Raw genomic sequence first — 26860 nt, 5'->3', positions numbered from 1 at the left:
ATCTCGGTAAAATGTCCTCTGGCTCTATGGAGAATAGTAGCTTCTAGTCCAAGGGCAGAGTAAGTATGAGATGAAACCAGTTAGCCTCCTGTGCGAGGAAGAACGCAAAAGTTGATGGGACACTTTAGAAACACACAGAAGTCAGTCTGCAGAGGCTTCCATTGTTCCAATTTAGGACAATTTGTGCTTCAGAACAAATAATGGATTATAATCCCCCAAATTAAAAATTATGAGCCAATACAAAGGAATAGCTAGATAGAGGGGGAGGGGCAGATGCTGCCTACAGTGAAAAAACAACTAATAAAACAAAATCAGAGAAATCACCATTTGATGGTCAGCACAATAATGGTTTAGGTACAAGTCATCAATGAATGAGTGAATGAAAAAGAGGAATGAACGAAATTCATTGGGTATGAGTATTATCACAAACAGTGTATCTACACAGATTCTAGTAGCTTCTGACTAAGAATCGCAAAGGGGAAAACGTAACTTTTACCATGCCAGGAGATGAGCATCACATCCTGCAATCCGAGTGCCTCCTGGCTCGATGCGCCAAGAAGGGGGAAATACCTCTCCTAAGGCATTCATTTAAAAGGGTTTAGTCATGAAGAATCGCCAGGGAAAGCCACGTCCATGAGCATTCTACAAAGTCACCAGCCTGTACTCTGTAAAATGTCCCCAGTCATGGCAGAAAGACCGAGGAAAGATATATAACAGCCAAGTATGATCTTGGGTTCTAAACAAAACAAAAAACCTAGTCCCTCCCCCCAAAAAACTTCATCTATAAAGGACATTAATGGGGCAAATGGCAAAATTTAAGGAAGATCTGTAGATTAATAGCTAGTCTATCAATCCTAACTTTCTGATTTTGACTATTAAACTGCAGTTAGGTAAAAGAATATTTAAGAGCACACTGAGGGGAGCCAGAGAGATGGCTCTGACCCAGCTCAGGCCTACAGAAATGGACGAAACCCTTTGAAACTGTGAGTTAAAACAAATCCTTTAAAAGTTGAGTCATGAGGTATTTTTCTTATAGTGATAGAAAACTTGTTTTCTATCACATTTCCAATGTGCCTTTTGGAATTATTTAATTTTTATAAAAGCATGTAGTATGTTGAAAACATGAGCAGGCGAGTACAACTCTTTGGGCTTATACCCCTTAGATTAGTGGTTCCCAGCCTTCCTAATGCTGTGACCCTTGAATACAGTTCCTCATGTGGGGGTGAACCCCAACCACCAAATTATTTCATTGTTACTTCACAACTGTAATTTTGCTACTGTTATAAATCATAATGTAAAGATCTGTGTTTTCTGAGGGGTCATGACCCACAGGTTGAGAACTGTGTGCTTAGAAGCAGGAAGTATCTCCGACAACTTTTTCCTTTCCCTCCTTAGGATCCTGCCTGAATCAAGGTTACTCACTCTTCTGAGTTGGAAATGACTGTGACAATTAGAGCCATACACTGTGGATGTGGCTATCGAGGCCACTTACTCTGACATGCACTAGCAACAAGGACACAGTGGCTGCCAGTTCACCTGACAGCTTGGTACCACATGGATAGCAGAGTAGAAGGCCGGCTTATGCTCCACTGACAACTTGATATTCAGCTTGTGACAACAGCTCTGGGCTTCTCGGAGCTACAGGGTCCTAGTGAGCACCTGGCACAGAACCCTCAGAGCAGGCGGCCTGCTGCAGGGCTGCTCTTATCCCAGTGCAGGAGGAGGCTGCCATTTTCCTTTTACCAGATCCCACCAGGCTGACAGACCTCTGGGACTCACAAGAGACACTATACAGGCATTTGGCAGCAGAACGGGACATCAGATCCTCCTTCAGTAATGGAAATACACGTCCGGGTTTGTGGGAAACAAGCCGGACCACTCACTCCACACAGAACCTTTTTTCTAAGCCCTTCAGATTGGTGCCAAAAGGAAAATCCCTTGTCTTTGAAGAACATACAACTATACACAATGCTTTTATCATCTGGCAAGTTCTTCCTTTAGAAGTACCCTCAGAGTGAGTGGCTGAGAACAGTGTGAGTGTGTGTGTGCGTGCATGTGCAGGAGCACGTGTGCATATATGTACGTGCTTGTGTGTATGACATATATGCATGACAAATTGGACCCAGAAGCATGATGGATTCTATACTCTTCAGAGGAAGGAGGAAGCTGAGGCCAAGGAAGGAATACCTGCCTTAGGACTCTCTGCTCACCAAGTTAGACCACAGAGTCTCAGAGGAGAAGGCCAGAATTACTTCAACTACAGCTACTTGATTTTTGCATTGAGCTCCTGGCCTCTTTAATGTCAACTCATCATGGCTTCCTTTGCAGACAGAAGCTTGTGTTTGCCAGTTTATTCCGGGATTGGCTTTTGTTTGTCACTTAGTGTATGATGACACCATCTCCCGCTGACGAGCTACAAGTTTGGGAACAAGTTCGCCACTGTCAGTGGCCATCTAGAACATATGGAGGCTGGATGGTTCATCTGCATCCACGAAGCGTGAGCAGAAGGGAAGGACTCTGTAGAATGGTTACATGGTTTCCTTCCATGTATATATAGACCAGGGTTGCCCCCAGCTCCTCACCCCACTGATGCTCACATGGCTGAGCTGACCTTCAACTGCAGTGATGGCAATGAGCCTCCCAGAAGCCCCGGTCTATAGTGGCTCTTCAGGGCTTTAATGCTTAGGAGTTATCAGAAGTACAACCACTAACAGAACACTGAGGGGGCTGGGGGGCTGGCGGCCCCTCTGCACCCCTTAACCCTTCACAAGTATTCATCCCAGGCCATCAAATACAGCAGGATTCTTTGTCCTTTATCTGAGAAAGCTGATGAAAAACAAAATAAAGCAAAACAACAAAAACAAAACAAAACAACAATCAAAAATCATAGCCACTGATGGAAGGAGACAGGATTAGATTAGATCAACCACTCAGTAAATTATCAGGACCTTATCAAGAGCCATTACTATAGGGCACACACTTGTAATACTGGCATGTTGAGGAATCAGAATGAACACTTCGGGGCCAGCCTTGGCTACATACACCAAAATCCTGTCCCAACTATTTCCTTGCACCCTCCCCCAACCAAAGCAAAACCCCATTTTCTTGCAAGTAGGTCCTCAGATCCTGATGCTGCGGCATGGGGGCTGGTGAGTGCAGTGGGAGAGGGTGCCCCTAGCATGCAAGAAGTCCTGGGTTCTAATGCCAGCAGCACAATCAAGAATAACCAAAGGGCAGCATGGAAAGAGTCCCCTGGGAAGTTTGCTGAAATGCAGACCTCAGTTCAACCTCGAGTTTCTAGTTCAGTTAGAGTGCAAAGAAACCCAGGAGTTAGGAATCTGGACTTCGGGGAAATTTCCAGGGGATTCTGATGCTGTCAGCTGGGAACCCCACTTTGAGAATCTGTTGCAGAGCCAAGGAAGGTGTGTGTTCAGCTAGAAGCTAGAATACATGGGATAGAGAAGTGTCTACATACTAACGGTGGGGAAAAAGGCAGCCTGTTAACTTTGGGTATGTATGAGTCAGAGACAGAGTCTAGGAGAATCATATACTTAAGGTAGGGCATGGGGGAAAGTATATTATTAGGGAGGGCTTCATAGACAGGAAAATTCCAGTCGTCTTTGGTGGACAGGTATGTGTAGTGAGCTGCATGAAGCCACACCTGATGGCAATGTAGAGAGCTGCGTGGAGTTGCACCTGATGGTGCTGGCTCCCGCCCTCCACGATCCCGAAAGCGAGTGCTCTCTGTGATAATCAACTTCTAATATTAACTAGGCCTGACTTATGCTATTATCACGCAATGATTGTCAGCTGCTTGCATATGCGTGGACCTATGAGCAATGCCCACCTGGCAATCTGAGGTTGGCAGCCCAGGCCTACTTAAGGGCTGGGAGAGGTTTGCCCGGAGAGAGAGGGAGAGAGAGATTTTACAATTGTCAAAAGGTCCTGAAATAAAACTGCAGTGAGAAGAGCTCCGGTGGTCGCGTCATCCTTGCTGGACGAGGGTGGCCGCGACAGTTGGTGGCCCGTACGGGGACAAGTGGTGCCGCGTACGGGGATCCTCCAAACCTCTCTCCGTGGAGCCCAGAACTTGCTGCAGTCAGGGGGTGCACCGGATAATCCTCAGGTAAAGACTGGGGATCCGCGAAAAAAGCGGGTTTTCCCGCTCTCGCCAGTAGAAGGGAGAGTGGGGGTAATAGGGCTGCGACTATAGCAGACGGATCAAAGTGAGAGCCACGACCAAAGTGGACGGTTTAAAATGAAAATAAAAGAAAGAATGGGATTTTAGAATGGGCGCTTCAACATCACACTTGATTTTTCTGGCTCTTAACGAGCTGTTAAGGAGCGCATTGGAAAAGTTTTTGACTAAATGTGACACAATTGCTCCTTGGTTTGTCGTCTCTGGCAATCTTAATGTGTCATCCTGGGACAAGCTTGGTAGAGATATGAATTTTGCTGCAGAACAAGGTACGCTAAGGAAGGGAGTTAGATTCATGTGGTTTGAATTACCGAGGCCTCCTGAGTTTGCAGTGGAGAGTGAGCAGCTGCGGCTCCAAGGCCAAGCAGCGCTGAGGGTCTGCGAAGCTGCAAACACCCAGGACCTGCCTTGAGGACCAACAAGGCCAGAACGCTAGGCCACTCCCAGCGTGTGCCTCAGGGCACAGAAGCACAACTGTGATAAGATCTGTTGGCTTGGACCTCTGTCCCTGTCAGGGGCAACAGGCCGAGATGGGATCCGTCCCACCCCGATGGGGCCCGGCCGCTCTGCGCTGCCAAGCCTCTACCTTACAGCTAGGTGGGGAGGTAGAGTCTCTGCCTCTCCCCCGCTGCTGCGACCTGCGTCCGAGCGCAGCTGGAAAATGGCAGTAAATTGCAGTAAATACCCTTAAGAATGCAACGTCCCCGCTCAGCAGGAAGTAGCCAGACAGACTGACAACGCCCAAATTCCCTAAAACGTGTAAGTGGGGACCCTTCAATGGTTGCAGAGCAGCAAGCCTGCTTCCCTGAGTTCCGCTCCACTCCATGCACCAGTCTGGACCCAGAACAAATGCAGCTGGGGCAGAAAGGCAGCTGGAGCAGAGCTGGAGCAGAGCTTTGCTAGGTGGCTGTGGTGGAAGGCACATTGCCTCAGCAGTCGGTGCCTAGCCTGGCGGATGCCACAGCAGTGCTAAGAGTATCAGCAAAGCAACAAGTGCTGGAGCTGAGACAAGCTGGAGCACAGACGCCACAGGGCTGCCCGAGAACGCAGCGTAGCTGCAGGGCAAGGAAAGGCAATGGCAGTTTTAGGCTCTGCACACCGCTGAAGAGTCTGCAACAGAGTGAATTTAAATCAAGAGACTGCCCTATTGTAGGAGCAGGTACCTGTGTGTACTGTTTTAGCCAAAGGGTTGGTAGAATACCATAGCCCAAATGGGAGGTTGGGTCTAATGGTGATTGGGAACCCTACTGCTGGCAATCTCAACACCTGTTGTCATGGGCATTTATCTTTAAATCCTGTGTAAGATCAGACAACCCATGAGAATACAGCATATGGTCATTTAGCAGAAGCAGGATCAGCTGAGCTGCTAGGGAAGCCAAAGAGGTGCACGAGGAGAAGGTGTCTTCCATGCACTCAGCTGACAAGAATGAATGTGCCACGGGGGTATGGCAGCTGGGGTATGTTGAGAGGCAAGTCCATACCCTAGTCTGTCAGACATTTCTATCCATCCAGGGCTGTGTGTGACCAGCATTCAGTATGAAACATTAACCCATGCAGCTAATCTGTCTAAAGAATTGTCTAGATATCTTTTAGGTAATTGGTCTGGTGAATTCGAAAACAACTGGAAAAGCTGCGGATGACGATTGCGACTGCAGATTCCACACGCATGGATACCAGCCTGGCAGAAGGACTATCCTCCTGGATCACTCCATGGATCATCTGAAGGAGTGGGCGGGAGTAGGAGCCCTAACAGGCTTAATGGTGCTTGCCTCCCTGGTATGCCTGTGGTGCGTTTGTCACATAAGGGTTTCACAGCATCGCAATGCAGTTATGGTCATTCAGGCCTTCACAGTCATTGAAGCAGGACAGTCTCCCCAAGTTTGGCTAGAGATGTAAGCGAGCACAGGATGCGAGGCTTGCGCACTGCACTTGAGGTAAGCATACATCAGCCTCAAGAAGAGCAAGTCTGATTGCATGTGGGTTGGTGTCAAACTCCCACCTCTGTAAAAAGACACCGGACAGGTGTAGTGTTCTCTGGGTGGATGACACCTGGACAGACACTAGTACATGTTCCATTTTTAACAGAGATCAGACCTCTACTCTTGCCTGTAGCTTTACAAAACAAAAAGGGGGAACTGTAGTGAGCTGCATGAAGCCACACCTGATGGCAATGTAGAGAGCTGCGTGGAGTTGCACCTGATGGTGCTGGCTCCCGCCCTCCGCGATCCCGAAAGCGAGTGCTCTCTGTGATAATCAACTTCTAATATTAACTAGGCCTGACTTATGCTATTATCACGCAATGATTGTCAGCTGCTTGCATATGCGTGGACCTATGAGCAGTGCCCACCTGGCAATCTGAGGTTGGCAGCCCAGGCCTACTTAAGGGCTGGGAGAGGTTTGTCCGGAGAGAGAGAGAGAGAGTTTACAATTGTCAAAAGGTCCTGAAATAAAACTGCAGTGAGAAGAGCTCCGGTGGTCGTATCATCCTTGCTGGATGAGGGGGGCCGCGACAGGTATGTGGCAGACAAAGAGAAAGGGCATGCAGGCAGGAGACCAGGGTTCTGGACCAAGGACCTGTCAATTTCTCACCAGGCAGGCTAGAACACAGACGGGCTCAGGTTTGCAGGAGAGAGAACTGAAGGAAGGTAGGCCCTGGAGACATGAGAATGTCAGAGCTTTATGCTAGCTCTGAGGGTCAGTGAAGAATTCTGAGGCAGTGCAAATAAAGGTTTGGTCAGTCCTTTGGGGTCAGGGTCTGTTTTCTTATTTGTAGAGAGGAGGAATGGGCAGAAGAGCCAGGGCTTTGTCAGTCTGGGCGTGATCTGACTCTCTGGATCAGCTAGGAAAGCTTTAGCTATAGGCTTCATCCTGCTGACAGTCCCTTGCAAAGCACAGGGGCACTGGTCTCTTGAATATGCTTGATCTGGCCCCCCAAGACCCCCAACTCAGGTGACCAGGACCATCACAGGCACTGCTGACCTCTCCTGGGCTTGATACTACCAGCCCCCTGCCGGCTGCACAGTACTTTGAGGCCTGGGATTGTGTGGAGCTCACAATGGAAGGAAGAGGGTGTAGGAGGGAGGTCCCTGAGCTGACCCCGGTATTGTTCCTGGGCCAGAAGAAGGCTTCCTCCACCCAGCCACTGCAATACCAGAAAAATGCGACATCAAGCCAGTGAGAGTCGGCGTGTCCTGGGGGGGGCCCCCCGCCTGCTGGCGCTGACCTGGGAGCTGGGGCCCATTCACAGACGCCTGCTGCCGAGCACGTAGCCCTGTCCGCCCCCACTGTCACTCCTGGTGACAGAAGCCCAGGGAAATGAAAATAACCGGCTTCTCCGCCCCCAAATCTACTGCTGCCAGGAAGGAGACCAGAAGCGGCCCCTGGCTCCTAAAGGAATAATGGATGCTTCACACTCCCACAACACCTTCCCCTTCCCCAGTTTCACGGCTCCTTCCGCTGGATCCCAGGCAAGAGCAGGTGGCAGACCAGCAGGCAACCTGCTTACAGGGACTGGCCCAAGCCACCAGTAGCCTCACTAAAGTAGCCGTGTGTGTGTGTGTGTGTCCAGCTCTTGCAAATGGCTATCAGGTGAGTGGTGAGGCCAAAGAGGAAGTGACCCACTCACCCTGGGCCATGGGCCTTCTAGAGAGTATTGGTGTACCAGTGGTGGAAGAGACACTACCTCTGAGCACCTACAGGTAAGGCCTAGTGGGCCAACTCAGAGTCTGCTCCCAGTACTGAGTGCCTGGCACCTCTGCTGGCCACCTCTTCCCAAGTGCAGCTCACCCCGTGGCAGGGAAGGACGGGGAAGGGCAAGTGTTCTTGTCATAGCATTGATCCTGAAGGAGGTAGTATCTGTTCTGGCCTCCCTTCGGCCTGTGATTCTCCTTCCCATGAAGGCACCCTAGCTCATGCTGGCTTCATGATCATCTCCTCATGACTGATGGAGCCTTCTGGAACCCAGCAAAGGATTATGGGTAAGGTCTGGTTCAAAGCAGGGCATGGACCCGATAACCTGATATCAAGACCTGTCACAGTCCTAGCCTGACCCTAACCAAGGAACCAAACGTCTTCCTTAGCTGCTCCTGAGAGCTGTGTACACTTGTAGGAAGTCCCTGCGGTCTCAACCAGGAGGCCTCGATAAACCTGATCCATGGCTTCCTAAATCCCCCTTTCATCACATGTCCCCACTTGAGAACATCCAGCCGATTCCTTACTTGGCCTTGAGCCTCTACCAACTGATCTCAAAGCCGATGGAACTGTCTGGACAGTCTTGACCCTGCCCTCACAGCTGCCAATGAAACCGTCTGGAAGGCCCTGACCCTACTCTTGATGTTGTGTTCTTTTTTTCCTGATACCTTTCCTGCCATACAACCAAGGCTGAGTTCAAGGTCTCTGTCCTCTGGAAAGCACAAACACATTGAGGACTCACGAAACATTAGACACACTCCAAACTAGTCTGCCATCATGTCCCTAGCAGGCCCAGGGAGGCTCTGAGGGCAGATGTGGTCTGATTTATTCAGAATGGCTTCCAAGAGGAAAGCAAGGGAAGATTGGTGAAGGAGCGAGGAAGGGCTATACCAGGAAAGAGGAACAGGTACGTAGGATAAGCTCCCAGTCCTGTAGTAAGTCGACATCATGCAGATCTCATTCTGGCAGCATTTAGGCTGAGGGAACGATGGGAATCCAAGAGAACCTCTGTCCCCAGAAACCCCAAGACACCCAAGAATGGTTCCTAGTCTCTCAAGTCTGCTCCTGTGTGCTCGCTTCTGGCTGGAACCAGGTCTGGTAATGAAGCGCTTTGCACCAACATCTTACAAATGCTCACCCATCTCCGCTTTGGCTCACATCTTGAACTCCAGCCTAGCCTCACAATGTCAAACACTATGCAGCCAAAGAAATGGAAGCTCTGAGAGAATTATTTTAGATGAATTACATGATTCTCTGTGGTGGGAGATGCTGGGTTTGTTTTTTTTTTTTTTTTTCTTATTCTGTTGATGCTCCAGGTCAGCATTTGGCAATCTTCATCATCTTCTTTGGTAGAGAACACTGTCCAGTAGCTACTATCCAGGTTTGGAGTCAACACAGTGGTAGCAGAGTTACTTAGCTCTACAGCGCAAATCCTGCCACAGCTAATGAACAACACAGGGCAGTGGGTATGTGCCAGTAAAACTTTATTTTAAAAAATGTGCAGGAGGACTAGACTTGTGTATAGACTGCAGTTTGCTAGAACCTGGCCACATTCTGTGTCATGTAAGGATGGTGAGCTTCCTGCATTCCTTGGAGACAGCCCTACCCCATTCCAAGGACAGCCGCTACCTCAGGTCCTGCCTGGCTCCCTGTATTCTGCTCCTCATAAGGGTGGGAGGGGAAGAATCCGTGGGAACCTGCTCAGACTCAGCCAGTTGCCTCTTTCCAAGGGCCCTTCCTGGTTGTCACCACCAGAAGTCTTCAACTCCCAAATAGTCATTCCTATAAAAAAAGACTTGCGAGTGACAAAAATAACAATAGGCTCGACTCCCTAGCACGTTGCCTGTTCCCCACGGGCCCGCTACCTGGAGCCTCAGACAGGAAGCCATGGATTGAAGAGCTTCTGGTCTCCTTCATTGTACGACTGCCTATTTTCGTTCTCAGGGAGGAAGCTCCAGGGGAAGCGATGGCTGGGAAGGTGAGGGGCTCTTGTAGGTAGGTACTCATCTTCAGTCAGTGTGTGTGTGTGTGTGTGTGTGTGTGTGTGTGTGTGTAGGTGAGGGGCTCTCGTAGGCAGGCACTCGTCTTCAGTCAGTGGGAATGTATGTGTGTGTAGGTGAGTTGCTCTCGTAGGCAGGTCAGTGTGTGTGTGAGTGTGTGTGTGTAGGTGAGGGGCTCTCATAGGCAGGTCAGTGTGTGTGAGTGTGTGTGTAGGTGAGAGGCTCCCATAGGCAGGTCAGTGTGTGAGTGTGTGTGCGTGCGCGCACGACATGGGATGGGATGGATGGGGCTGGAAACCTGTCTAATTTTTAAAAGTAACACACGTTTGACCCTCCCATTTCCCCACCCCTTTCCAGTTTGTTTCCCTTTCCTTCAGAAGTGGAGAGAAAAGACAGCCACTTTCTCTGTGCCAAGAAATGACAGTCACCTCTAACTTGCACAACCTTTGCTGCCTAGAGTCAGAAAATGGGTCTGCAGAGCTGCTGCCCCATCCTCACCAGTCACAAAGGGGTCAGACGGTCCAAATTCTAATTCCGGCTTTCCTTTGTCAGCCGCGGGTTCCGCTCAATGTAATTGATGCCAGCTTTCCAACCCAAAAAACGATAGCAGAATGGACCTGCCACTAGGTGGCTATGAGAATTTAGGGACGGAACATACAGGCTGTATCACAACAGCCTCAGAGCTAGAGATAAATGTTCTGGATCAAAGTACAGAGTGAGCGTGAGACTGCCGGGAACAAGAGCAATCCAGGGCTCCTTTACGCATCCAACCATGAGCTCCCTGGAGGTGTCCACGCGCAGCTAATGACTAGAGGGAGAGCGGAAGCATACAGTCCGTACAGCATGGATGTGATGGGCGCCAAGAGATGGCGAGGGCATGCAAGGACAGCACAAAACACTCAAAAGGTCTCACAGAGAAGGGGTCAGAAGACAGCCGCAGAATGAACTCAGGAAGAAGTATCTTCTCACTCCTAATGGGCTGTCTTCATCAAACCCCTCCCTTCAGGGCTTGGGGATCTAGGTGTGAGAAGGTAGAAAGACTGGAAGAGCCGGAGGGGACAAATGACTCCAAGGACACAGTGTCTTCCAGACTCAACAGAACTGATCTACATATGAACTCACGGAGACTGTGATAGCACGTACCAGAACCACACAGGTTCAAACTAGGCAGAAATCCCAGCACAGAGGAGGAGGAGTGGACACAAAGCAAGAAGCTTATTACGGTTGTTGTCTGGTGGGAAAGGGAAACTCCATTTTCTCCAATGGGGTGTCACTGGGTCTATCAACCACAACCAAGGGCAGCCCTCATGCTCAGGGGCAGCTGACCAACGCAGAACAAACTCCATATTTTTTTTTTTTTTTGTGTGTGTGTGTGTGTGAACTTTATTGTTTTGCATTTTTTCTTTTTTTTTCTTGAGAGAGAAATAATACTAAGTTGAGTACATGGGGGAGTGGGGGAGGATCTAGAGGGAGCTGGAGGAAGAAAAAAGAATGTGATCAAAATATATCACTTAAAAATTTAAAGTCAACAAAAAAAAAATGAAAGACGTGAGTATTGTCATGGAAGCACTTGGCCCATGTCAGCAAGCGTGAGTCACGCATCACACCCATTGGTGGTGTCTCATGGAGGGGACACCAGATGATGTGCACCATCCACTGGGAAGGGATCCAGGCCTGCATTTTAACCCAGCCCGTCAGAGGGGTCCAACTGGTGCTTGTGCACAGAATGAAAGAAGTCAGAGACGCCTCCCACGGGACTGTGAGTGGAGTGGAAGCAGCGTTTCAGGGCTGAGGGCAGGGCTCAGGGAGAATGAAGCTTGGTGTTCACATGACTTTTTGTGCCTGAACATTTAGGGATGTTTTACTAATCCTATGCCTATGAGTTCTCGGAACCCGGAAGTTGCCAGGAGACCTGGCATGATGGCCAACACAGCCCTGGGGGACGACAGTCACTCTTTCCCATCTGGAGGGATAGACTGGGCTACAGGCACTCTGCGTTACTCTACTATATGCAGCAACAGCGCCCCCTACCAGAGGAAGGAGGCAGCTCCTGCCTCAACACCATCTTAAAAACATCTGACAAGTACGAGATGAGTCAGGGGAATTCTTGGTTATCATTTCATGGGAGGCTGATTGTCCCTCAGGGTCCTGGGGGTGTGGTGAGTGTCTAATTCCTACCCTGTCTTTATCTGATGTCTGGCAGGGGGGAAATCTAAGTGCCATTCTGTGCTTTTCCCTCTATATCTCCTGACCTCTCTGGGGTTTATATGAAGAAATACTTTAGATACATTCTTCTGTCCCTTGGGCCTTTGGGGGCCCTCCATAGGGAGTGTCTTGGGCACATTCATGAGACAAGACATTCCATTTGACTTAGTCACACAGAACTTTCCAGGCATGCTTGGCCCACTTCTTCTAAGCCAGCTCAGTCACTAGAGGTCAGAGACAAGCACTAACCGTTAACAGGCACAGAGTTTAGCTTACGAATTTCCTAACAGAGGCACAAAATGAAGAAGTAAGGCGTACTGCCATTCCTATTGCCAAACAAATTACAGACGGCATGCCATTTGCCTGATGAAGAAGCCAAGGAAAAGGATCAAACATGGCCCTAGGTGGGCATGGTGGAACTATAATCCCAGCACGCTGGAGGCAGAAGAAGGTGAACTAGTAAAAGTTTGAAGTCAGCTTGGTCTACAAAGTGAGACTTGTCTCAAACACACAAAATCTGTATAGGAAAAACTTAGGCAAGACATGAGATGTATCCATTAACAATGTCTTTCTATTGCAGAAGTCACAGGAACATTCTGTTAAGACTGCGAGGCTCCTGTCTATGTCCAGGGAACATGAAGAAAAGCATGTCGGGTTGGTATCTCTCTACACTAGTTGCTGGCAGGCCGAGATGGGATGGGCAGAGACCCACAGCAACTGGGAACTAGCCCCTGAAGTCACCATACTTGGGGGTGAAAAAGTCCAAGGCTGGGGTTTCCTTCAGGGATGGGACAATGGTAAGGTCAGAGGTATGCAAGAGGAGCAGGCCTCATTTCTCTACCTCCACTTGAACTTGGTCAGATTAAGGATCTCAGAACTTTGTCTGTCCACTCTGGCCTACCAGTACTTGTCCTTCCAAGGGCAGAAGCCAACACTTTGCAACTTCCCAGACTCACATCAGTATTGTATCTCGTGCATGCTTGGGCACCCTGAGAAGGCAGTCAGTCCTCTTGTCTGTGTAGTATTACCTGGGGTGATAGCTGTATGTTTTGAGGGTTCCTGGGGACCTTAGCACAGCAGAGGAAGTCTGGAACCGAGTGCTGTGCCGTTCGCTCCCTCCCTCTCCTCTAGACTCTGGATAGGGCTGTTTGTGACCTGCTCACCAACCACTTATAATCTGGTGACTGTCAAGACATGGTTGACTGCTGGGGACCAGACAGGAGCTGGCAGAGTGGTGCACTGGCACCCCCTAGTGGCAGCACACAGTCACCCTTAATGACGAGAATGGGATGTCCCCTGCACTGCAGCAGGGCAGGCAGACCACTCCTGAGTAGTTCATCACGCAGTGCCATGATGACACATCTAAGTCCCTCGGGACCCCAGAGTAAGGCTGGCGATGTGGGTCCCAGGCTCCGCCCTGCACTATGGTTTCACCATCCATAACGACTGAACCCCGCGTCCATGGTTTCTCCCGTGGCCTCACCTGACCAGAGTCCTAGAGAGTAATGTCAGCTAGACTCGGCAAGGGCTGGTAGGGTCCTGGGCTTTGGCTGTGGGAACTAGGTCAGGGACCAGGAAGCTGATCTCCAACTGAGGCACCCCACCCCCAGTGCTCCCAGGAGAACTACCACAAGCATTAAGCCTGGAGCCACTGGGATCCCCTGCTCATTTGGAGCCCCAAGGCTTTGGAAATTGCAGCAACACGGGAAGGAAGGTGGCGCCTGTAGGGAGAGGACACAGACTTTGCCCCAAGGGACTCTGACCTGGGCACGGTGCCAGCATCTGTTTGGCATCTACAGCTCTAATGATGCGGCACTCAGCCTGTCATTTCCTTGAAGGGACTATGCCCTTCCTGAGGAACACATGCCATTCTCTCTAAATGGTCGGAGCAAAGTATCTGCCTGTGAACGTTGGTTGCGTGAAGGAGGAAGATAGAGTTAGTTCAGCGAAGGAATAAAAGAGGAAGGTTGGCAAGGGCATCTGCTGCCCACCGAGCACCTGCCTGCTCCCTCCCCTGCTGCTACGCCACAGCTGAGTGTGATCCCATGCCAACTCCATCCAGTGGGATGTGAGCAGAAGTGATACTTCTGGGACCAAACACTTAAGACCCAGGGCATGAACCCCCTACTCTTTCTTTCTGCTAGGGCTACCTAGATGCCATGGGGTGGCATGACTACAGAATCCAATTGGACCCTCAAATCCTCAAGGAGCAAGTTGGGGACATTTGGCTTCTCCAACCCTAGTGTGTGAAGTCACTGAGATTTGAGAGTTTAATACTGTTTTGTGGCCTATAAAATCCTAACACAGGAGATGATGGGAAAACCTTCCAGCCATACCCCAGAAATACTACCCCAAAGAGCAGAGCTAGGCTGGCACTAAAGCATCGGCAAGAAGTGATGGGGGACACTCTAGCTGGGGGCAGGGTGGGGGTGTGGGGGTGAGGGAATGGCCTCAATGTCAGAACAACTGAACCCCCCATCCTCCAAATGACCACAGTCACACCTCTAGAAAGCCATTCTTCAAAGTGTCCTCTCAAGGAGGACTGGGGTTGTATTACGAAGGTGCATCTATGGCCTGGAGTTGTGAAGGACAAATGGCCACAGCCCTCCAGGGTCCTAGTCTAGGGAGGGAGTCTTGGCGTGTAAATGAACAGGAATGCTGGGACAGGAACTATCATGCAGGGGTGAAAGGAGGTGGGGGCGGGGACCGGGAGGATGGACTTGCCCTGTATATCTGAGAGGGTGCCAGAGGGGAGGTGACCTCTCCAGGACAAGGTGGGGCATGAGTTGGATGTGAGGCAGAGGAAAAACAAAGAGGAATAAAGGGTCAGGGCAGATGGGGACAGGACCCACCTGTACTGCAGGTAGGGTAGAATGAGCCCAGGACAGAGGCTGGGCGGGTGAGCTGGATCAAGAAATGGAGACAGTAGCATAGGCTTCTGTGGGAAGAGGGGCTGTTGGGGTCAGAGTTAGAGGGACCTTGGTGTCCCTCTTGTCTTGAGGCGAGAGTAGAGGGCTGGTTGACCCCCTTTATCCAGCTCTTGGCTCCGGATGGGAGGGAAGGGAGCTAGTGAGTTTTATTTATCTCTGCACATACTGCTGTGGGACAATGGTCTTTTATCCTGCCACTTGTATTTTAATGAAATACTGATTGGCCAGTAGCCAGGCAGGAAGTAGAAGCAATGAGAACAGGAGAATTCTGGGAAGAGGAAAACTCAATCTTCAGTTGTCACCCAGACACAGAAGAAGCAAGATGAAAATGCCTTACTGATAAAAGGTACCAAGCCATGTGGCTAACACAGACAAGAATTATGGGTTAAGATGTAAGATATAAGAGTTAACAAGAAGCCTGAGCTAATAGGGTGACCAGTTTATAATTAATGTGACCTCTGTGTGTTTATTTGGGACTGAATGTTCAGGGGGGATAGAAACCTTGGTCAACATGTGCCCCAGGGACCCTAACCGAGGGAGAGTTTTCCTTCTTAGGCAGTGGTCTTTACGGTCTTTACTTGGACATGTGGTGCCTTCTCGGTAAATTTGGAAGTAAGAATGTTTGATATCCCCTCTCCAGTCATTGGCACTCAGTGGCTGAAGCGAGGAACACCCTGCACTGCATTATGTGACCCCTATACTGTCAAGTCCTATATACATCAACACCCAAGAGCCCCAAGGGACAACTGAAGTAGGCACCTCTAGCTGTGTGGAGCTCTGAGGGATGTTTAAGAGCTTTTAGAACAGTCATCTCCTGAACATCCACTTCTCTGGGACCTGGAATTCTCATGCTAGAGAGCTGTGGCAGCATCGTTCTTTGGAGATGCAAAGCCTCCATGCAGTGGGTAAGCCACGGCCAGTGTCAGCTGGGATCGGAGGTTTCTGACTGTTGCCGCACGTGGGAATTTTCTGTAGTATTGCAGAACTGTGGCTTTCTCTGTACAATCTTGCAGCTGGGCAGGCCTTCCCATGATGCATTAGGGTCAGTCTGTGCAACCAGCACATGGCATATGGAAGAGCAATGCTGTCCTGAGATAAGGCAGCAAAAGGCTGACTCCTCTCCTGTTCTTGCTTTTCATATAGTTGTCTTTTAAGAATCTCTCTCTCTCTCTCTCTCTCTCTCTCTCTCTCTCTCTCTCTCTCTCTCTCTCTCTCTCTGCATGATGTTGCGTGTGGGTGCACAGGCAATAGCCTGGTCTGCAGGTAAGAGGACAACATTATAGAAATGCTTCTCTCCTTTCACCTTTGTGCGGGTTCCAGGGATTGAACTCAGGCCATCCAGCTTGTGCAGCAAGTTTGCTCACCCATTGTGCCACTTCACAAGCCCACTCCTTACTTGCCTTGATTCAGATGTGTTGTGAACTATGACCTATGAACTAAGTGTGGCAGCACACACCTGTAATCTAGGATTCAGAAGGTGACGGCAGAAGATTCCCTGTGAGTTTAAGGTCTACAACAGAGAGACCCTACTAAAACAAACAATAGAAACATATGGTAGGCTGGGTGGTGGTGGTGCACGCCTTTGATCTCAGCACTTGGGAGGCGGAGGCAGATGGATGGATCTCTGTGAGTTCAGGGTCACCCTGGTCCAAGAGCTAGTTCCAGGACAGGCTCCAAAGCTTCAGAGAAACCCTGTCTTGAAAGAAAGAGAGAGAGAGAGAGAGAGAGAGAGAGAGAGAGAGAGAGAGAGAGAGAGAAGAAAGAAAGAAAGAAAGAAAGAAAGAAAGAAAGAAAGAAAGAAAGAAAGAAAGAAAGGTAAAGGTTCTGGCAACAGGATTAGTGGGGAAGGACAGCAAGCATCTGCTGGAGTTAAAGCCTCATGCTAAAACACACGAGAAACAGAAGGCAGAAGAGACAGACCCACAGGAACTTCTAAAAAATGAAACACACCAGAGGGGATGAACAGTCACTTAGACACTGCAGGAAAAGATGGTGAGCTTGAAGATAAAACAGCAGAAGTTAACCCAAAATGAAGAAGGGGGAAGACCTCTAAAAATAGCAGATTTTTGGCAGGCCACGGGGAATGAGAAGTGGGGCCTACAGACAGTTGGAGGCATGGTGGGGGACGAGGAGATATACACTGGAAAGCTCCCAATATGGGGGCTGGGGAGGTGGCTGGATAGTAAAGTGCTTGTTGGACAAGCATGGGGACCAGCGTCCCATCTCCAGGATCTACGTTAAAGCTGGCTGTGGTGCTGCGTGCCTGTAAGTACCAGTGTTGAGGAGGAAGATATGGAGGACCCTGGGGCTTGCTGGTCAGCCTGTTTAACCACATTGTCAAGCTCCAGGCTGGTCTATGTGCTGGTTAGTTTTTTTGTTTGTTTGTTTTTTATCTATTTGACAAAAGTTCAGGTCATCTGGGAAAAAAGAAACTCAATTAAGGAATTTCCTCCATCAGATTGACCTGTGGTCAGGTCTGTGGGAGCATTTTTCTGGACTGATGATTGATGGGGACAGGAAGCCCATGGTGGTTGGGGCCATCCCTGAGCTGGTGGTCCTGGGTTCTATAAGAAAGCAGGCTGAGCAAGTCATGGGAACAAGCCAGTGAGCAACACCCCTCCATGGTCTTTGCTTCAGCTCATTCCTTTAGGTTCCTGCTCCAATGTCCTTCATAATGGATGGTACACTGTAAGCTGAATTAACCCTTTCCTTCCCAAGCTGCTTTTGATCATGATATTTATCCCAGCAATAGAAAGCTGACCGGGACAGTCTCAAAGAATAAAGTAGACATCAACTGAGGGATAGTAGATAGCAAGAAGGGTTTGGCCTACTCCTGTGTCCACACACACACACGCACACACACACACATGCACATTTCCAGATATGACAAAAACACAAACTCCAGATCTAAGAGGCTCAGAAAACCCCGAGAGAGAAAGGGGGAAACCCTGCCAGCCCATGTTCACTGAAGTGTGGGGCTGTCGCCTGCCTCTCTCAGTGACAGGCTTGAGACACAGAGAGGACAAGAAATAGGACGGAGACAGGAAAGCATATTGAGTGAAGGTCAGCAGCTGAAGAGATTAGGGGATGAGACGAGCAGGTGATACGGTAGAGGAGTGGTAGGCCACCACTCTCCAGTCCCCTTCTAGGGGACTATGCCCATCTCCGGGACAGTCAGGTCCCTGCCATTTCCTCTGAAGTCCCAAATTCTCGGTGCCTCTAGACCTGAGTTCACTTAGTTCTGCTGAGCGGGTCCTCTCTGTCGTGGTGCTTGGAGCTCCAACTCAGGTAAAGGAACCAAACCAAGAGCAAAGTGAGCAAGTGCAGCAGGCACCAGAGGCTAGCAGGACACCTTCATTGTTTGAAAGCCGCATTAGACACTGTAGAGCCACTGTCCGCATGAGCGTGCGGCAGAATGCTCACCCACTGTGTGGTCAGGTCGCCCGGGTGGTGGCCATCACGAGTCCCCTTCACTCAAGAGACAGAGGCCTGTCCCTGTGGTGTCACCAAGGCGGGCTACCACAAACACTGTCCATGGGACACCTGGTCCAAGGTGAACCCCCAAGCTACACACCTCCTCCTATTACCCATGCAGTACACCACTGGCTGGAGCAAGGACCGGCAGGAGTGCCCAGGCAGAGAGCAGGCTGAGGACCTACCTGCCAGGTTGGGAGGACCTTCTCGATGTCATTCAGGTTGATGCCATCCCCATCTTCCAGCTTCCCTTTTCCACACCTAGACCACAAAAGACAGAAAGGCATTGGAGGGCTAGTTTATCCATGTCCGAATCCTTGCCTGGCTGCAGGACAGGAGGTGGTCAGGAGAGGCGTGGCTCTGCTGTCTTTCAGGATTCCCTCCTAAGGAAAGGGCTCCAGAGGTGGATTTCTTTAGTCCTCGTGCAGCACGCAACTGAAGAGTAATGAGAGATGAATCCACTGATACTGTGTGTGTCCGTGTCCCATGTCCTCCTCCCGCCCCCACCCCTTGGCTTCTAGGCACAGCGGCTAAGCTCCTGACTAATAAATACCCCCACAGATGCATAATCCCTGAAAATGCCAGTTCTTTGGGCCCATTGCACCAAAGATAAAATCAGTGAATCGAGAGACCAAGCAACTATCTGAAGGTCACACAGGGAGGCAGGGGTTTGCAGAAACACCAGCATAGCTTCTTTCCCTTTGTCTCAGGCCTGCAAAGTCAGCTACTTGGCTACATTGTGTCTTCTGTGTTTAGGGTCCCTGTGGATGTGAGTGTCTGCAGGCTGGAGATGGCACTGCCCAAAGCTCTAACTTCTTGCACAGGTAAAGACCTATCTGCTATGGCAAGACTGTGAGAGTTTAGACTCCAGCTGCATCCCTTCCTGAGGAGTTCTTTCTTACACCTCTGTTCCTTCATTTGGAAAATGGGGATCATAACAGAGCCTAACATCATAGCCTGATTAGTAGATTAAAATGGTAACAACATAAGGCACATGGTAAGTGTATCCACATTGCCACAGCCACATTGGTTACAGTGCTGTTAAGGTGCAGAGGAGCAGGTAGGAAGGAGAACAATTCAGAGCCTAGATTCTGAGGCTGGCCCAGCCTCAGGCACGTTTCTCATTTCTGAGTCTCCCAGGGGATAACACCTCCAGCTTCAGAGTTAATGCAACTCAAATTCCAGGGGCATTTTCTCATTTGTTTAAATATCTGTCTACCATCGCTTCTGGATTCCTGTCAAGGGAAATAATCCAGATGTTCTGGACCTTAGAGCTCTTGGTAAGAGTAAATTGGAAGCTTACCTCCTAGGGCTGTGAGCCTGAGCTCCACTAGGGGGCAGCATGAGACAAGTGTCCCAAAAGCTGTCAGAAAAGTACTGGGTGCCAGGCAGAAAAAAAAATATGGCAGGGCAAACTAGCAGAGACTTGGGTGGGAGAAATCAGGGATCAGAACTAGGTCTCTTCTTGTCTTTATCAGGCATGTCTATGCCAGGCTGGGAGTCTAGCCCGACACCTAAGTTCAACAAGCTGGGAACTGGTAGGAGATAGCCCCATGGAACTGTGGCCAAAGGCAGGGCTGCAGGAACGCAGAGGGGCGAGGTACAGAGCTGATGGGCAGAGGGTAGGAAGGACAGTCTGAGAGAATGGAGAAGAAAGTCCCAGGGCAGTGGGAGGGAGGCGCAGGAGAGCCAGGAGTTCAATCCAGTTATGCTCAAAGTTGAGCTTCAGGCTGGAGAGTGATGTCTGTGTTGAGGGTGAGAGGGTGCTGGCGGAGTGCCTGGGTTAGTCCAGGCTTAGACAGGGGGAGCTGGAGCAGCGGGGCATGAGGAGGTGACCAGTCTAAGGTGAGAAAAGAAAGCTCAGGCCCTGCTACCACACCCAGTATACAGTGCTGGTCCACAGTGGGGAGGCAGAAAAAGGTCTGTACCATGCAGCTGTCTTTGGACTAATCTGCTTGTGAAAGCACCCACTGTGTGCCATTAGCCTGTGAAAGCACCCACTGTGTACCATTAGCCTGTGAAAGCACCCACTGTGTGCCACGAACAGGTCATAGATGTTGAAGGTGCTGAGGAACTGGCCCCAGTGGAACACCCTACACACATGACACACACGGTCTCATGTGGGTAAAACATGCCTGGCAACTGAACTTTCCAGCTGGAGGTGGGCTTGAAGTCTATGGCAGACTCCAGTGAATAAGTACAGGCCTGGCCTTTTCTTCTCACCTTAGCGGTCTGAGGTCAGCAGTGGGCAGGGTACAGGGGCCACCTCTGATCCCTGGCCTGCCTGGTCAGGGTAAAACTTCCTACAAACCTGCAGGTGTGGCAGGCAGATGGTGGCTGCAGACCAGCTGAGTCACTGCTGCCAGTGGGGTTGCCAAGGCAACAGCCCGCTCCAGGTCTGTCCGTCTATGGAAACACAAGCTGTGGGAAGTCTTGGCAACCTGTTTCTGAGGGAGGCTGCAGTGGCTGGACATGTGGAGTACATTCTTCACATGGCAAGGTTAAGGGGGACAGGGCTCCTCTTCTAGTCACAAGGCAGACACAGGGCACTGCCTATAAATCTGGAGTGGCAGGATGGGTCCAGGGCCGGTGCCCACCCCTAGAAAGTTGAGCCAGCCTATGCTCAACTGGGTGGGCGAGCCTAGAGAAGGATGTCTAGAGACCCACAGCTGCTGAACGGAGGTAGCTGGTCCTCTGGATTTAGACAGGACAGTGATTCTAGGCACAAAAGAGTCTCCCCTGCGCAGCCATTAGTCACTTCCTCCAAGTAACCCGTATGTGACAAGGTTGCTCATCGCACTGAGGGAGGCTGACGCACACATTCCCCACTCACAGGCGAAGGTGTTACTATCGCCTGGACTTCCCGAGGCTCAGTTTCCCCACTGGTGTCACAAGACATGCTCCCAGGGGACACGGGAGGGACCGGGGCTATCCAGGAAATATCTCTGAAGTACTCCTGAGGTGCTCCAGAGTGCCCCATTTTCACCTCATTTCGTGGGTATTTTACTTAACCCTTTCTGAACCCTACTTCTCTTGCTTCTAAAATGGGTTGAGGCTGTCACCTCTCCCAGGTTCCTGCTCAGTACCGAATAGGGAGGCCTGTGCTACTAAGAGGAATGGCCTCTACGGATGGGAAGGGACAGAGGGCTGATGGAGGACACATGGCAATGTAGTAAGATATCCCATGACGTCAGTTATTTTCGGGCAGGGGTAACAAGGAGACACAAGTGAGCAGCAAGAATTGGATGAAAAGCAAAGAAAATCATAACAATAAAAATGACCCCCAAAGTGGGAAACAAGTGAGGTTTAGGATGGAAAAAAATCAGAACTCTTCTGTGCTGCTAGTGAAAACATAAAATATTCAGCATCTTTGGGAACGCTTTATAGTTCTGAAAAAGTTACACACAGTTCCCATGACTGAGAAATCCCATGAGCAGAGGCTTAAACAGATATGTGTACATGAATGGAATGTCCCAAGCAGTACTTTTCATAGAAGCCCAAAGGAAAGAACCCAAATATTCATCAATGGATGAAGGGGTAAACAAATAGTGGAATAGCTGGTGCCACAGACCATTATTCAGCTACAGAAAGGAATGGACGGGGGAGGGGCTGGAGAGATGGCTCAGCGGTTAAGAGCATTGTCTGCTCTTCCAAAGGTCCTGAGTTCAATTCCCAGCAACCACATGGTGGCTCACAACCATCTGTAATGAGGTCTGGTGCCCTCTTCTGACCTGCAGGAATACATGTAGACAAAATATTGTATATATAATAAATAAATATTAAAAAAAGAATGGACTGTTGATGCTTGTGAACAAACCTTGAAAACAATGAAAGACAATAGACAGAAAAGGAACAAATGATTCCATTTCTACACACCCAGAGAAAACAAATTCATAGAAACAGAAAGCAGATAGGTGGTTGTCAGGGTTTGGGGGTGGGACTGGACAGGAAGGTGTAACTAGGAATCACATTATCCCATGGCAATAAGAAAGCAGAGGCAGTGACTGTAGAATATTGTAAACATGCTCAAAGCCACTGAATCACATAGTTTAAAGTGGTTGATTTTTTTTTATCCTACATGAATTTTGTCTCTATAAAAATTACTTTAAAAAACTGAAAAGAAGCAATGGCTATTTCTTACACTTATATTTGGCTGGTATCACACAAGTGTCCTGAGGTTATCCCAGGCCTTGAGATCACCTTTTGAAAGCAAGGCAATACTTGTTCCTGGAGCCAACAAGGGTGAGACAGGCCAGGATTGATGTGGGATGCACCTCTGTATGTTGTGAATGTATTTTACTACCATTGGTTAATGAAAAAGCTGCTTTGGCCTATGGCAGGGCAGATTACAGCTAGGTAGAAAATCCAAGCAGAGAGACAGGGAGAAAGAAGGCGTAGTTGGGGAGATGCCGTCAGCCACCAGAGTAGCAAGATGTACTAGAGAATAAGTAATACCATGAAGCCACGTGGCAATATACGGATTGTTAGAAATGGGTTTATTTATATGTAAGAGCCAGAAATAGCCTGAGTCATTAGCCAAACAGTTTGTAATTAATATTAAGTGATTATTTAGAAACAGCTGCGGGAACCAGCAGTGGGAGAGAAACCGGTCCAGTGGGACCCAGCGGGACAGAGAAACGCTTCCAGCTGCATTTGGCGCCCAATGTGGGGCACAAATTTTTATATAGCACTTAAGAAAGCTGGAAAAAAAATATAAAGCTCCTTTAAGAGTTTCTGCCTGCTGGTGAGTCCTTGAGAGGTCAGTCAGTATATTAAATAAAAACAACAACAAAAAACCTTAAGTAAAAACATCAGCCACAATACAGACATTGGCATTCTAGAACTCTAGGAAAGTTAATACAGTTCTCAGTCATGAACCTCCAACCAGGCCCTGAGCTTTAGGCCTGGCTCTCACAAACTTAGAAACAGAGATAGGCAAGAGATGCAGAGGATACAGGTGTAGCTTAGCAGAGATGCCGTGACATTCAGGCTTGAGAACAGCATGGTGGATTCCCACCTTGGTACACAGAGGAGTCTCCAAGCCACGCGACATGCTGCATATGGATTTAGCTTTTACACATACAAACAAAAAAGGTTTATGGGCAGCGTGCTACAAGCTGCTTGGTGGTGGCTTGGATTCGCTGCTTTCCAGAGTTGAGACAGTGAGCATGGCTTCCAGAGCTCGCAGTGAACGTACCTCCGCCATGCTGGAAATCTACCTAGAGACCAGTTCCCCAAACAGGGCTCCTGCACTGGCAGGCAGAGTCAGCATCTCCCTGGAAGACTGTGAAGTGCAAATCTCCATCCTACTGGATGTGTCTAACTATTTCACAGCACAGCCCGGCAGAGTCATCCATACAGTGGAAGCCTGAGAGCCTTGACATCAATGTACAGAGAGAACACAGCACACCTCATATTGTTTTAAGGAAGTTTACAGTTTTGACTAGAGCCTCCATTCAGAGCCATCCTTGGCCTGTCAGCATGTAGCTGCAGGCTGCCCACTGATCACAGGCTGGACATGACCAGAAGGGAAGGAATCCCAGGCCTACTGAGTGTGAGACTCTGGGTGGGTCCTTTTCTGGTGTTTACGTAAGTCTTCCAGATGCTCCAGTTGGAGACACATCAACTGCTTGATAAGAGATACTCAGTGTTCCACAGGAGCCGGCATATGGACTGGTGGGGAGGATGGAGGAATTCTCTAGAAAAGCCAGTGAACCCGCAGTCGTGGGGCTGGGCACAGCTTCACTTTATTTCACAAAGCCCTGCCCCCCACACCTCACGCCTCTCCCCGTGAGAGCACCTCCACAGTGTCCTTACCCATCTCTGTCGATGTGCGGCAGGGACTGCTTGGGAGGGTGGCGCACCTTCCGATGGAACTGGGTGAAGTCCAGCTTCTCAGGCTGCAGGTCCCAGGTGGCACCACTAGAGGGTGAGGGAGGGCAACAAATGTAAGGCAGGAGGCTCGGTGGGTGGGGAGGGGAGAGCACCCACAGCCGAGGACCCCTTTGGAATGGAGTTCAAGGTATCAGATCTTCTCCTCCCTTCAACTCATGCTCCCTAAACATAAATATGGGCTGGCTGTCCACTCTGCAGGGATCCCCACAACAACCCAGTTTGTTTCATGCCTACATTTAAGAAGGGCTGGAAAAAGAAGCAGGACAAAACAAAACAAAACAAACAAACAAACAAAAAACAAAAAAAACCTGTCACCAGAACACAAAATGGTGCTCTGGATAGGGTGAGCAGAGATGAGGAGACAGGGGGCCAGCTCCCCAGTTCCCACCCCAAGAGCCCCACCATGAGGGAGAGCCTGTACCCAGACCAGGAATACCTGCAGTGTGCCCAGAGTTGGACAGTACAAGGGGACAGGGCCCAAGGCAAGACCCGACAACAGTGATAAGTACCACAACTGGGGTATGCCTCTCGTCCTGAGGAGTCCTGGCTAATGCCATGCACCATCAGGAACTTTCTAAAGCCTGACGCAGTCAGTCCGCCTTCTGTGTGTGTTGCTAAGGCGCAAACCTCACGTGTGCCTTGCAGTGTCCCCTTTCCTGTAGACTGGCATGTGAGAAGGGTGGGGCCCACACCTCACCCTCCCATAAGAGCCATGAGCCCCTTCTTCCTCCCATGCTCCCCTCCTCTCCAGTTGTTCCCCTGCTCTCTCCCTCCCTTAGTCTTTATGTCTTCCTTTTGCTCTTTGTCTCCTTTCTTAGATGCTCTCCTTTTTTTTTTTCTCCTCCAGCCTCTGCTGGTGACCCTCATCCCCTACAGCCTCATCTCTGTTTCCCTCCTGAAACTGCCCCATAGACCCTGGTGTAGCTAACACTGGACACCACAGAGAAAGGAGGAAGTTACCTGAAGGAGTCAAAGGTGTTGGCAGCCCAGATATCTGTGCCTAGCACGTCTAGAGAGCTGTCTTTGTTGCCATTCTGAAAGAGACAAGGTGAGGGGCCGGCATTACTTTCAGTGCCAGGACACTGGAAACAAACAGGTAGAGGCCCACCACAGGTCCAAGCCTGAGCAGGCGACAGGGACCTCTTTGACACCTCAGGCTGGCCAGACTACACGGTAAAGGCTGAAGTTAGCCACCTGAGTGAGTGACCCAGCAGGAGCATCAGGAGGCCCAGGGGACCACGGCAGACTGTAGACTTCCTCCCACACACAAGCCCTCGCTGAGATGGAGTTTCAGAGGTGTGCAGTCAGGACCTGACATGCTTGCATCTCTGCTGCTGAAGCCCATAGTCCTATCTCAATGTCTCTGTACCCAGCAGGCACTCTGTATGACTGTATGAGCCTTCATCATCACTGTCTGCCTGATGACAACGGTTTTTCTTTGGCCATGGGATCCAAAAAGTCAGATCAGTTGAGTATTCACGCAGGAGTGGACTTTTTAAACATTTAAGCCTTGCCTCCCAAGAAGCCCCACAGACCCCTTAACCCCCAACTTTATTCTGGTGCCCTCCATCAGTCCCCTCAATCTTTGCCTAGGGCTCATCATCATGGAAGTCTGAGATACTGGGCTCATCCCTAGGTGTAAACCGATGTTTACAACAGAAATGTGTACAGATGCCCTAGCCACGGCCACACAAGAATGCAGCAGCGACTTCACAATGGTGCTGAGCTGGGAGCCTCCCACACATCTGCCGAGAGCTGACCACACAGAACAGCCGCTACGTTCACAGCATTACACAACAGTGAGAATAAACAAATGAAAACAACAGACGGCTGTACAAACCAACCACAAGCAAGGTGGGAAAAGGGACACAGACACAAAAGAGTATGGGCTATAGGGTGTGACTTACATAATGTTTTAGGACAGAAAAACTAAGCTGTGGCTACAGGACTCAAACGGGAGGGGACACCAAAGAAACTGGCTGGGTGTTCAGTTTGTGAAAATCGGCTGAGCTGGACAGCAGGATGCATGACTTTTCTTTACATGTGTTACGACTTCTTGCTTAGCTACCCGGTGTTGTTCCAGCCTTATTTTTGGGTCTTCTCTGCAGGACCAATCTACTGGTTCTCCACGAAGACTAGTCCATCCCGGGACCCACCAGTACTCAGAGCTCTCCGAGAAAGGGTGTGTTCCATATGAACCTCGGTGGCTACTGACACAGTGCAACGGGGCAGGAGCCATGAGCCCTGACAGTGTCTCTGCTTTGGTGCTACTGTGGTGACCCATTCCCAGTTACAATGCAGCGTGACCCACGCTCTGACTGCGGCACCACAGTGGCACCAAAGCAAAGGCACTGCCACAACGCTGTGACTAATGCCTTGTGCTGTGACTAAACAATGGCTATGATGTTGCTAGGTAACGAGGAATTTTTTTCACTACAATCTTGTGGGCTCAGTGTAGTACATGCAAT

At 49.8% G+C, this 26860-nt stretch overlaps 1 protein-coding gene across 3 annotated transcripts in view; it reads right to left on the bottom strand.

The window, feature by feature from the left end:
• The window catches only part of Ctif (cap binding complex dependent translation initiation factor), a 253456-nt gene that overhangs the window by 148943 nt on the left and 77653 nt on the right, over positions 1-26860 (bottom strand). For all 3 annotated transcript variants that reach the window (XM_057788585.1, XM_057788586.1, XM_057788587.1), the window contains 3 exons: positions 25353-25426; positions 24315-24419; positions 18683-18758 (listed from right to left, as the gene is read on the bottom strand). In XM_057788585.1, the coding sequence (XP_057644568.1) occupies positions 18683-18758; positions 24315-24419; positions 25353-25426 (255 nt within the window). The remainder of the gene's footprint in view (positions 1-18682; positions 18759-24314; positions 24420-25352; positions 25427-26860) is intronic.

This window comes from Chionomys nivalis, chromosome 14, assembly GCF_950005125.1.
Source record: "Chionomys nivalis chromosome 14, mChiNiv1.1, whole genome shotgun sequence".
Classification (NCBI taxonomy): Eukaryota; Metazoa; Chordata; class Mammalia; order Rodentia; family Cricetidae; genus Chionomys; species Chionomys nivalis.
The sequence above is the reverse complement of the archived record's forward strand: the minus strand, read 5'-3'. Positions and strand labels throughout refer to the sequence as shown.